Consider the following 13,916-nt stretch of genomic DNA (forward strand, 5'->3'; position numbering starts at 1 on the left):
GGAAAGTGCCAGGTGCATTGCACCAGCCGAACGACATGCAACGAAATGCAAAGGTCCCATATGAGTAGATGAAAATAGTCTTTTCCTAGTCCTCAGGTGCAATCGTTATCTGATTATAACCTGAGTAACCATCTAAAAAGCAAAAGAATTCATTATCTACCAATTTGTCGAACAATTGATCAATGAAAGGCAAGGGGAAGTGATCCTTCTTAGTGGCAATGTTGAGCTTTCTATAATCCATGCAAACTCACTATCTAATCACTATTCTAATAGATATATGCTCGCTTTCATCATTAGTCACTATGGTCATGCCCCTTTTCTTGGCACACATTAAATAGGGCTTACCCACTGGCTATTAGAGATGTGATAAATGACTCTTATGTTAATCCATTTGATGATCTCCTTTTTCACGACATCTTTCATTGTGGGGTTTAATCTTTATTGACATTCAATGCCCCCACGTGTCCCTATTCTAGTTGAATTTTATGCATACAATATGAGGGGCTTATACTTCTGATGTCTGCCAAGGTCCATCCAATGACCTTGTTGTGGCGCTTGAGCATCTTTAGTAAAGATTCCTCATCAGAGGCAATCAATTGAGAAGATATTATAACTGGCAATATGTTGTCCTCTCCCAAGTAGGCATATTTCAAGTGTGCAGGTAATGTTTTTAACTCTAGTGTCGGCGGTTCTTCAAGCGATGGTTTGATTTTCTTCAAATCTCTATCCTTCAGGTCTAAATATTCCACCTTCTTCTTTGTTTTGGTTATGGCACTAATAAACCAGTCTTCATGTTCTTCCTCAAATTCTCCTTTTCATTCTTCTTCACGAGTCAATTCAAATTCAACTTCATTTCCTTCAAGTTCCCATTTCAATGCATTGATTTGTTGACAAGTTTCCACTTTATCGAGATATTTCATTACATCATATACATTGAATTTGACTTCTTGATCATTTACCCTCATTGTCAATTCCCCCTTGTAAACATTTATGAGGAATTTTTCTGTGCATAAAAATGGCCTACCTAAAATAATGGCCATTTTGTCCTCTTCATAATCCAGAATTATGAAATCGGCAGGGAATATAAACTTGTCCACTTTCACCAAAATATTCTCTATTTTCCTTATGCATACATGATGGATTTGTCGCCAATTAGAGCGATATTGTTGTTGGTCTCATCGTCCCAATCCCCAATTTCTTGAAAACCGAAAGTGGCATTAAGTTGATACTAGCTATTAAGTCGCATAAGGCGTGACCCAAGTCAATCCCTCCATTAGAGTAAGGGACTGTAAAGCTTCCCGGGTCCTTCATTTTTTTCAAGAATATCTCTCTTGAAGAAAGCACTAGCTTCTTGCATTAGAGCCACTGTTTCAAACTCGTTCAACCTTTGCTTCTTTGATAAAAATGTCTTTAAAAAACTTTACATAGGAAGGCATTTGCTTTAACACCTCAACTAAAAGGATATTTACATGAAGTTGCTTCAAGATGTCAAGAAAGCAACGAAACTAATTTTCATCATTTTTCTTCTTTAGTCGCTGAGGAAAAAGGAGTTATGGTCGTGTCTATGGTTGTGATATTTGCATAAGAATTTCTGCAACCATTGACTTGCTCCCCTCTGCCTTCCTTTTCTTTAGTTGTCTTTGTTAGGGTCGATGCCTCGTAGGGTCCTATAGTTTGTAAACACATGTATGAACAAATATTTGTGATGTAATAATATGAAATATTTTCTTCACTATTGTCTATGAAATATAAGATATTTTAGTTGCATTAACCACAAAATAATAAACTAAGATCCTTGGTTATCAGTGTAATTTAAGCATGTATGTAGAGACATACAAGTGGAATATGCCTTAAGTGATAACCTAAATGGTCTGTAGTATATGGATAAAGGAGGAAAATCTTATCCTAGTGACACTACGGATACGACCCGCTTTGTAGATATTAGAAGTGTTGTGAAATTCTACAGATGATCTAATCTTGATCATTCATGTGGAGACATGTGAGCGGGGGTATCCTATACAAAGGAGTTTGTATAAGACCGGATCACAAAATGTTTAGTCTCGTTATATAACGTCGTTCATGACAAAGACTTTCATTTCACTAGGATGACCATAGGTAACATGACTTTAATCCTGAGTAAGTTGAAAATTCCTACCTATGAGAGCGGTCCTTTGATTTACATGGGTGCGAATGGTCAGATCACCGACTCAAACCTACCACTTTGGGAATTCGTCTGATTGAGAAGCTGGGAACTCAGCTACACAAGACTTTGCTCCCTTAAAGGTTGATTCTGGGGCTTGAACAATGTGATGCCACACTTTCTCATGGCCCGAGAAGTATTCACTCATAGTAGGACTATGATGTATTATTCATTAGAGGATTTAGTGGTACTTAAGGAGTTAGATGCAACTACAGGGGTACAACGGTAAATTGGCTCAACTGTACTTACGAGCAAGTTGTGCAGGGTCATCGTATTATTGATTGGTTATATCCAATGGACACAGAAATATATCTGTAGTGCAAAAAGTGCAGTTGTCGGTCTTTAGTGGGATGTCCGACAGTTAACAGATGGTGGATATCATGATTAAAGAGTTTAGTCAATTATTCACGTATCGTTGAAGCTTCAAGCTACAGGTCCATAAGGTGCCCTTGGTAGCTCAATGGATTCAAGTTGAGAATCAGTTTTTGGGTTAGTTTGAAATGTTCAAACTAACAAGAGGGAATTTGATTATATATGATATAATTAAATTAACTCAATTATATGTGATATAATTGATTTAATGTATTAGATACATTAATTGGAGGAATTAATATATATATGATTTATATTACATGTCATAAAGGAGAAAAGAATTATGGTTTATATATTACATATGATGTGATATTAAAACTATAGGTTATAAATATAATATGATAAATTAGTTATTATGTTTGTTTATAATAAACAATTATATGATAATTGTTGGTGGTTATTCTTTTCTCCATTAACCGTGAAGTGGGAAGTTTTCTTTTAGTTTTAATAACTAAAGAATAAAAATGAAAATTGTTTTCATTTTTTGAGATGCGCATCACAATTGATCGAGAGAAAAGAAAGAGTTATACGATAGCCCTTTGAGAAAGTGAACGACGAGCGAGGTTACTAGACGACTGTCTCTCCTTTACTAAACGATCGAGTACCCTGTCTATACGATAAACACTCTATTTCTCCCACTTACTTGATCGTTTAACTCGATCGTATACTTCCTCCTTACCTCTACCAAATTCACACAGAGTCCACACCTCCTGGATTCTCACACCAAAAATACCAAGAAAACCGAGTGGTAGTATTGATTGCTGTTGTTCAAAGGTCGAGGATCGAGTCTTACTCGATTGGGTTTGAGGATCAGACAGTTCGAGGAATTCACTGGTTGTTCGTTGCGTTCGTGCTCGTGGTCGAGTTTGCTAGGATGCCTGACTGGTGTAGATCGAGGGAATACTTGAAGAAGAGTTCTTCAAAGGTATGTCACTTGATTTCTTTTGTCTTTAAAAGAAAGCATGTTGTAATTTACTCGATGATGCATAACTATTCTTGTATGTTTATAAATGCTTTGTTCTTTCATAATGGCTTTTGGAACGATCTTGCTTCTATTCAATGGTTCTCTTATATAAGAGTTCCTTCAGTTTTATACATTGAGTCATTCTTGTCTGAATCTAAAGTTGGTGTGCTTGTTTGATTGTTCCAGGGTCTGTGGTTCACAAATTACTTTGGTATGGTTGGTTGATTTCCTTGTTGTCGATTTTTGTAGATCTGGTTTGTCATTTAGAGGTTTACCACTTCGTAATGTTACAGTATGACACTACTCCTTTCCTGTGTTGCATGGATCTTCCATATTACTTGGTAAGGAACCATGTGGTCTGCCTTCAATTCACCAGCAAGTTGGTCCATTTGCATTTCAAGGCTACGGATTGAGGAAGCTCGACTTTGCAAAAGAGCATCATTTTTCTGCATATATTCTTTTAACAGGTTTTCTATTGAGGATGATGATGAACTGGCCACCTATGTACACTGGTGATGTTTGTGTATAGGTTGGTGATGTTGTTGTTGATGACATTGGTAATTCTGATGGAATCCTTGTGGTCCACCTCGATTTACTTGTTGGCCACCAGATCTGTCATGCTATGCTGGCAGATTCTCGCCCCAAGCGAAGTTAGAATGATTTTTCCACGCTAGGTCATAGGTTTTGCAAAAATGATCCTGCTTCACAAAGCATATATACTGTAGGTTTTGCGGGCACAAATCATAACTATGTGGTTCGTCGCATCCCACGTAGCTGGTATCAGTAATATGGTTTACTACCTTGACTTGGTCGTTACTTCTGGTATTAACTTGATTTATCATCATTAATTATAACAAAATTTTCATGGCAGCCAATTCAGTTTGTAGAGCAGTCACAATTTCCTTATTAACTCCTCCTTGGTCACTTCGTTATCTACCTGATCTCGAGCCAAATTCATTATCTTCCTAATCCTCACAGTTTCTTGAGATTTTATCCAAAATTTCCTTTGCCTCAGTGTAGGTTTTATTTAACACCCCTCAATTCCTATTATAGTAGTCTTTGCCACTTATTGTGAATTTTTGTTTAGCCCGTCGTAAAAGATCTCCATTTGTACGCAATCAGGAATGTCATTATGCGGGCAACTCCTTACCAACTTCTTGAATCTGTTCCATGCATCACTGAGAGTTTCTTGATCTCTTTACTCAAAATTTTTAATGTCCCTTCGTCGCTTAGCATTCTTCGTAGAAGGAAAATATTTTTTCATAAACTTCTCCACCATTTGTTCCTACGTGGTTATTTCACCAAGTTCCAAAGAGTAGGTCAATTGTCTAGCCTCTTCTTTGAGGGAGAAGGGGAAGAGTGACAATCGCAATTCCTCAAGAGTGATGCTTGGGATGACGAATGTATTACAAATCTCTAAAAAACTCTTCAAATGTGCATGAGGATCTCCCTCAAGAAGTCCTCCAAACTGACCAGCGGTCTGGATCATTTGAAGCATCACAAGCTTCATTTCAAATCTGACTTCTTCGAAAGCCGGTCACATGATACCGGGAGAAAAGTCGTAAAGATTTGGTAAAGCATACTCCCTTATGGTCTGTTGTGATCATGGGCAAGTAGTATTGGGTGGACTGGGGTCGCGACATTTTTGTTGGCATTATTGGTCACGTTCTGTATTGGTGCTAAGATAGGAATGTCTGGATTCTGATTGTTCTCGTTAAGATTATCTCCCATGTTTTGATTCCTCAGCCTCCTTTTTCTATTTGTTTTATTTCTCCTCTAAAATGTACGCTTAATCTCAGGGTCAAATATAGGTTCAGGTTGGTCGCCTTTATGCATGTACTTTTTACGTTAATATTTGGGTTGTGCATAATACACCTAAAATTGGTGCCCTACAAAAGGTAAAAAAAAAAAAAATTCAAACTGCCAGTTAATGCTCAAGTCTCCCATAATAGCGCCAAAAACTTGGTTGTTTCGCTTTTGCTTTCTCTAATTATTATTGTTGTTAAGACGATTTGATAATGTGTCAAATATAATGATGTAGCATAAGTTTTTCTTATTTGGATCCAATATAAATCCTAACAAGGTTTCCTGGTAAGTCCAAGGTCAAACACAAGGACTTAGTAACCTGAATATTTTGAATGATTTAATGATCTTTTCTGGTGAAGTGTGGATAATGTAGAATACCCGTGGATGAGATTTAACTACATACAATCTAATAACTACAACGATGATGATGATGAGGCAATGAATATGTTGTGATGCATGGTGAAGTGTATGGGTGTAGTGGTTAAACAATCACTAAAAACAGTAGGCGATGTAGTGAAGGAAAATCAATTGATAAGGTAGGGTTAAGAAGATTCACCAACATTTCCTTGAGCAATGCATACATAGGCATTCATGTTCAACTTCTCAAAATGGGCATTCATGTTCAATTTCTCAAAATGAATCCACCTCTTGATGTTGAATGCCACATTTTTTCTATTTCTAAAATGCATGTTGAGTTGATTTCATGCAAAAAATTTAACTTTATCTCTAAAGTTAATTCTTTCCTTGTTTTAGTAAAGCCTAAGTTACTTACTCTCTTGAGTAGTTGACTACATTCTTCCTAACTGAAGTTCTCACTGAATTAGGCATTGAATTGAACACATATTAAACAAGGTGTACTTCTATGTATGCATGCTTCTTAGATATGTTGGATTTTATCTTTTTAACCCATTGAAAATTTAGTTACTCATGATAAAGGGAATAGGAACATTGGTGAGTGGAAATGAATGGAATTCATATTCATACTAAGAATGACAGAATTCTCAAACATATAATTTTTAATACAACTATGAGATGAAAGATAAAAAATAAAAGTGATAAGAAGAAATATCAAGCCGCCGGTTGTGATTTCTTGCTTCCTTTGGCTCTAATGTTATCTGCTTGAAGTGATTGCTTATAGGGATGGAGGATGAATTCTCTTCACTTTTCAGATAAGAGACTAAGTCCTCATTTAGAATCTTCAAAGTAAAGTCGATAGATTGAAGATGACGAAATTTTGACAGAGCTTCGACAATCTCTTGTAAAAATTTCCCCCACTCTTGAGTTGTTTGTGGGCTATTTATAGGTGTAAAAAGAGTAGCATTTTGAGAATCTCTTAATTGATGATCCGACACCTTTGCATTTAATTCTATGCCCTGTTGTGCCGTCTAAACATGTCACCGATTCATTAAATTTGACATGCTAGAGTTGAGGTTGGTTACCAACTTGCTCGATGATTTGACAGTTTACCAACCATGCTTGTCGTTTTATGACTCTCATCACATGCTTTGCATTCATCGCATGGTGTTTTTATGCGTGCAAGTTCCATCGCCTTTCTTCCTTTTCTGCGATCAAGGCTACAACTTCCATTTCTCAAGAATACTTACTTCTTTCACCAAAATCTACAATCAAAGATGTCAAAATTTATAAATTTCGCAGAGTATTGGCTTTTGTAAACAAGTGATTGGGTAGCTTAGACTATTCTTAGAAATTTACCTCAAGTTAATGTATTTTCTTCTCATTTTCCTTAATTTTTTAAATAAAATGCTACAATAACTTGTGTTAGCAGAGAAAGTGTTTGTTCTTTTTGCAACTTTTATTGTTATATCAGAAAAATTAACTTCTTATATGTACAAATGAATTCATGAGTGAAGAATGTGAAGTCTGTCGAGAATTTCATTTTTTGATGGTGCATTCGAATTTTCCCGATTGTATTGTCCTATTGAAGTTTGCAAACGGTTATTGTCCTGTTGAAGAACACTACTGGAAAAATGGTATGAGCAAATTATAAAACTTCTAACTTGGTCAAATAAGTTCTGAACCACTCCAATTTCTTTGTACCCAGTTAGTGAGTTTCACTAAATATTATCTGGGTGTTTTGTGTAAATATTTCTGTAAATAGTTTGGTATTTTTACCATTGGTGAGAATTTTCCTTTTATTTATTTATTTATTGTTTGAAGACATATAATATGTTGAGGCTCTAGTTTGTTGAAATGTTATGAAGCAATAGAAATTGTACATTAAAAAAGAAAGAAAGCATTTTTTTCGGTTGAGAAATAATTGTTAGAATATATGATAGAAATACATGTGAAGATGCAATGAAGCATATGATTAATAATGATAATGTGTTGGGTTAGCTTACATAAATTATACCCCATTATGTATTATTCTATTTCACCCTACACCATCATCATCATCCTCATCATCCATTATCCCTTCCTTTCCGCATTTCTCTTCAATATTCAACTCCACTTTCTTCTTTTCCCATTTCTTTCTCAAATATAATTAACCTAATCCCTATATTATCTATTATTTTAATTTATTCCTTTCAATATTACAACTTTAATAGCACTATCCCCTACTTATTTGGATGTACAATAAACGGAAAGTGAATAGATCCATAACCACAAAAATCTCTTTCATTCAAATTATAAAGCTAGTGGATCACTTTTAAGATTGTCTAATAATCTTGTTTAGTACAATTCAAAGTAGAGAGACTTGAATCACAGACTTCGTGGTTACGAACACAATCATATGTGAATTAAGCTATACTTGCTTTAATTTGTCTAATAAATAATTTAGTAGATACTTTTTTAAGTTGAAGGACTTTATGTTAAATCACTAATTGATCCAATAATTTAAATTGATAGGCGATGATAGAATAAATTCATGTAAGTTGAATTAAGAAAAATCTCCATTTTATTTAATATGTTTTTAAAGAAAAGAAAAGATTAAAAAAAAAAGAGAGAGAGAGTGAGAGAGAATAATTGTACTTCCATGGTGTTAGCCCTTGGCGGAAGAGAGGTCCGGGAATTTCAGCCACGCCCTCTTTAGAGACAAAATCATTGTTCCACTTCCTTCTTCCACTTCCACGCTTCCTATTCTTTCTTATCCTTCCAATGCACTTTCTCATATTTTTCCCACTCTTCCCTTCATTTTAATTCAATCTTAAATTCCTTTAATTGTGTTGTATCGTTATAATTAATATGATGATGTTATTTTTGTTAGAGAAAATGCCACATTATTGACTAAGGAGGAGTCAATAAGACACATCAGCTAAAGATTGTCATGTCACTGTGGAGAGTCATGAAAGATTATTTCTTTTAGTGTTCCAAATTTCTGTTAGGATTGGGAGATAACAAACAAATATTCTTTCTTTTTTCACGTATTGGACCATCTGTCCTCATTTCATTAGTTGTTTGGTATATCATTTTTTAATTCTTTGAATCCCTAAAATAGGAAACAGTGCATAAATCGAGCATGTTGCCCCTTTCCAATGCAAGAAATGAATACGAAGAGGCAAAGTTGAAAATCTCTATGTCTATCGTTTAGTAATTTGGTTCCATTGTGTACAACGATCAACTAAACGATTGAATACACCATTCATCGTTTAGCGCTCAGTGTCCATTGTGTACAACGAAAAGGTAGACGATAGCTTCCATCGTGTAGCGCCCAAATCCTATCGTATACAACGAAAAGGTAAACGATAGCTTCTATCGTGTAGCGCCCGCATCCTGTCGTATACAACGATAAGGTAAACGATAACTCATTTTACTATCACATAAGCTTCGAAGCTCCATCGTGTAATACGACGAGATAAACGATAAGATTTTGTCTTTACATCGTTTAACCACCCGACTCTATCGTACACAACGAAGAGGTAAACGATACCGTTTTCATCTCTTTATTTTTTTAACTATATTCTTTCTAATTAATATTGATTTTTTAATGTCAACCAAGTGATGTTTGTTTGGTGATTTTAATTTTTAAAGAAAGAGTGAATATAAGAAGATGGAGAAGTAGAAAACCAAATTGGAAAAGTGGTCCTTAAAAGACAACTTGGAGGGTTGATAATGTGTATGAGTATCCATTATTCACAGACAAAAGGGTTCAGCTTCAGCTGTTGTATTGTGTGTGACAAAATTCCATAACATAATTTGACATCACCTACGTATGGTTATGGGCCATGGCTGAAACTCCAGTATTGGTCCAGTTCTCTTAATGAGACTAAGGCCACAGGAGAAAAGGGTAGAATTAAATTACAACATCTCTCTGCCACAAAATCTGACAAAAAGCAATATCGAAACACTGTCGTTTTGGTTGCTTCCGAATAATGCCACCAATTAGGAAACATAACCCAAACAGTTTCCAGAGTTATATATATACACTCGAAACAAAACCATGGAATTTGTTCAAAGCTTGTTCCTAGCCTGCATCCGCTGATATGAGCCCTCAAATTCTCAACAAAACGAATCATGTATAGCGGTTTAACCAATTATTACGACATCTTCAAATTCTACCCCAAAACTTAATTACTTATGCTTTTACAATACTCAATTATTAACTTATTACTTGTGCTTAAATTCATCAACCGCTTACATTTTCTCAACAAGCTTCTTCTTTTTCTCCTTCCATTAAATTAATTCATCTCTCTTGTAAGTTTTGTTCTTAAAAAAAACATTATTTTGTCTTTGGACAAAAGATAAAAGGGAACATACTTGAAATGTGTGAGATTTTTTTTTTTTTTTTAAATCCCAAAAATCAAGGATGTGGAAGGTAATTAAGGTTATTTATTAGAGGTTTAACTAATAGTGATATCTACGTGTCATTTGCAAAAGATACTTGCAAATATGTTCACTTTAATTACAAAAATAATTAGTAGTTTAATGAAAGAGAATAATGCAAAATTATTGTACTCGGCAAGAGGTTAGAGATTTTTTAGTGGAAAAGTGAGGACCGGTAAGACAATGTCCTTTAGTACTAACTACTAAGATAGTCGTTATAAATATGAATAAAGATTAGTGTCTAAATGAAAGGGATATGAGTTGAATAATTGGACAATGGAGAGCTGAATTTGTGTCTTGTGGGTGGTTATTCATTGGGCTCATACCGTTAATTAGTTAGTAACTAATTAGTACTTTTCTCAAAAAGGAAAAGAAAACAAAAAATTGGTAAAATTAGAATTAGTTTGTGAAGAAAAGTTGAGATGGTGAGATCCCACAGTAAATTCGTAGAATGAAAGAGAAGAAATGAATGGATGGAGAAGTAGGGATGGGCTGAGTTTAGGCATTAAAGTAAGAGGGAGAATGAGATGTAATAGAAAGTTGAGAATTAAGAGGGGTTTAAGTTAGGATTGTAAATGTAAGAGGAGGGAATGGGAATTGGGAAGAGATGACAGAAAGAACATCTAGGAAAGTGTGAAAGAGAAGCCAATAAAGCAAACAACTTTAGAAACAACAGAATGAGAATGGAGTGTATAATTCATTCCCTTCCTCTCTCAGGCTGAGAACCAAAGTAAAGAATAAGAGACATACATATATGATGGATATATCACTCCCCCATTTTGCCCCCTTTAATCTTACTCTCTTACTTACACAAAAAGCTAAAGTTTGCAGTCCTTGTATTGGAGACTGGGAACACTCTCACTCTCTCTTTCTCTTTAAAGGGAAAAAGGAGAATCCAGCATGATTTCCATCACTACCCAACTACTTATAACACCCAGCCCCACATACACATTTACACATTACCTATAAGAAATTTTAACCCTTTTTTTTTTTTTCCTTTAATTCTTCTTTCTAATTAACTTCATGCCTCCAACCTCCCCTCCTCAGCATTCATCATCTTTCTAAAATATGGTAAAAGGATGATCCTTTTGGTTTCTCACAACAACAATGCTCCAAGTTTCCTTGCTTTCATATGGTGGCCGCTTCATTTCTATGGACGACTAACACTCCCCACAGATCCCACCAGTGTCATCAAATCAAATTTCCTTGCTTTGGACACCGCCTGAGCATGGCCTCTGCTTTATGTTTCATCAACATCTCCCAAACCATTCTCATTTTTGTCCTGCTTTTTTCACTCCTTTTTGTCTCCACAATAACACCAGTGCACTCGACGCCAAACCACGCCACAAATCAGACTGATTTCCATCCCCAAGAGGAATTAAACAAGTTGAACATGATAAGGGCTCATTTGGACAAGATCAACAAGCCTGCTATCCACACAATTCAGGTTACTACTCAATTCCAATTCTTGTACTCTCTTTCACTTCCTCTGTTTCCAGAATAAACAGAGTGAACTTGTTTGTTTGTTTTCCCCTGAATGCAGAGTCCTGACGGAGACCTCATAGATTGTGTTTTATCTCACCAGCAACCAGCATTTGACCATCCAAAGTTGCAGGGGCAAATACCTTTGGTAACCAAATCGCAGTTTACTTCCAATGCAGCCAAAATTCAAGGGGTAACCCAGGGAGGAAAGTGAACCTAAAAAAATGTCTCTGACTTTGCAGGATCCGCCAGAGAGACCTCAAGGACATAAGCCACCTAGGACGGTGACAGAGAGCTTACAATTATGGAGCATGAACGGGGAAAATTGCCCAGAAGGAACAGTGCCCATAAGAAGAACAACTGAGGAAGACATGCTAAGAGCTACCTCTTTTCAGATGTTTGGGAAAAAAGTAAGCAGATGGGTTAGGAGAGAAACAAGCAGCGACGGGCATGAGGTACGAATTCCAAGAAAGAAAAAAAATAGAGAATGCAAGTCAATTGCTTTATTAGTTTGAAGATGAAATTCTCTCTCTAATATGCTTTTTTGCTTTTTCCAACAGCACGCTGTGGGGTATGTGACCGGCGATCACTACTTCGGGGCAAAAGCAAGCATCAATGTGTGGGCACCTCGAGTTGCCGATCAGTATGAATTCAGCTTATCGCAAATGTGGGTCATCTCCGGCTCCTTCGGCGATGACCTCAACACCATTGAAGCTGGTTGGCAGGCATGTCTATCACTGTGTTACAAAAATCTCGTCTTTTATCTTTGTCTCCATTCAAAAACTAAAGAAGAAAAGAAAAGCTAAAGTAGATTTAGGGCGACAAAGTATTGGAGTAAAGTGAATTTCAACAGAGGCCACATTGTGCTTTTGCCATTTAAAGGATTGATGCCAATGCTTTTGAAATTTTGGATCCACAGGTTAGTCCAGAACTGTACGGAGACAATTACCCAAGATTCTTTACTTACTGGACCGTGAGTTACCCATAAAAACCCTTTTTTCTCTTTTACATTCCCCCGCTTAAGTATGACATTACGGACTGATATTGAGATTAATTATGACAGTCGGATGCATACCAAGCAACCGGGTGTTACAATTTGCTATGCTCTGGGTTTGTTCAGACAAATAACAAGATTGCAATTGGGGCTGCAATTTCTCCAACATCTTCGTTTGAGGGTGGTCAATTCGACATCAGCTTGTTGGTTTGGAAGGTGGAAGCTTCTATTCTTTAACAGCTTATCCGCCAATTTTGAGTTGAAGTTTGAACTAACATATTCTGGGTGTACGTAGGATCCGAAGCATGGAAATTGGTGGCTGGAATTCGGGTCGGGAGTTTTGGTGGGATACTGGCCGTCGTTCTTGTTCACCCATTTACGTGACCATGCAACAATGGTGCAATTCGGGGGAGAGGTGGTGAACTCAAGTCCGTCGGGATTCCACACCACCACAGAGATGGGGAGTGGGCATTTCGCCGGCGAAGGATTCGGAAAAGCTTCATACTTTCGGAATCTGCAAGTGGTGGATTGGGACAACAGCTTAGTTCCATTATCAAACCTCGTGGTTTTGGCTGATCATCCCAACTGCTATGACATTCAAGGTGGGATCAACACCGTTTGGGGAAACTACTTTTACTACGGTGGACCTGGTCGAAACGACAGATGTCCTTGACTTCATATGAGCCTATAATGGTAAATACACTTTTTGTTTTTATTTTTATTTATCTTTTTTACTTTTTCATTTTTCTCTCTTTAAATTATTCAAATTTATTTGTGGGGGTCATAGCTATACCGATAAAAGGAAAGGGGCGTTGGATGTTTTTGGAAAATTTTCCTCTAATTTGGCGCCATTCTTGTATTCCCATTTCAATTTTTTGGGTATTAAGACAAAATTCAGTAATAGGTGATGAATATTATATCACCTTATTTAGGACTTTATATTTGTAAATTCCGGCCAAACAAATAGCGATATTAATTTAATTCTCTATTTACTTCCTGCTTTCCAAAAATATCCAAATACAAAACTAAAATCTTTCTTTTTCTTTCTATTTTTGTTCTCCCTATTCTATGTTTCATGGAATTTTTCTTCCTCATGCTCTTGTCTTACTTATTATATGCTCCAACCATTTTCAATTTATTTTAAATTAGATTTATTTTTAATACAAATAAGGATATGAAGATTCGGAAGTTATTTATTTTTACGATAATAATAGAATTATAACTTAATAAACATGACCATTCTTTTTTAGAAAATTCACATATATTTAACATTTTTATGAAATTATCTTCTTATCTATATTTACTAATATTGCCAA

At 35.9% G+C, this 13,916-nt stretch overlaps 1 protein-coding gene across 1 annotated transcript; it reads left to right on the forward strand.

The window, feature by feature from the left end:
• The first annotated feature begins 10,920 nt into the window (after window positions 1–10,920).
• LOC120075988 (protein neprosin-like) lies at window positions 10,921–13,610 on the forward strand. The gene is made up of 7 exons (XM_039029756.2): window positions 10,921–11,571; window positions 11,668–11,754; window positions 11,849–12,061; window positions 12,167–12,331; window positions 12,526–12,579; window positions 12,670–12,816; window positions 12,896–13,610. The coding sequence occupies exons 1-7, from the start codon at window positions 11,257–11,259 to the stop codon at window positions 13,271–13,273; spliced, it is 1,359 nt and encodes a 452-aa protein (XP_038885684.2). The 5' UTR covers window positions 10,921–11,256; the 3' UTR covers window positions 13,274–13,610.
• Window positions 13,611–13,916: the final 306 nt, after the last annotated feature.

This window comes from Benincasa hispida, chromosome 4 (genome assembly GCF_027475165.1).
Source record: "Benincasa hispida cultivar pf3 chromosome 4, pf3_genome.v1.1, whole genome shotgun sequence".
Lineage (NCBI taxonomy): Eukaryota > Viridiplantae > Streptophyta > Magnoliopsida > Cucurbitales > Cucurbitaceae > Benincasa > Benincasa hispida.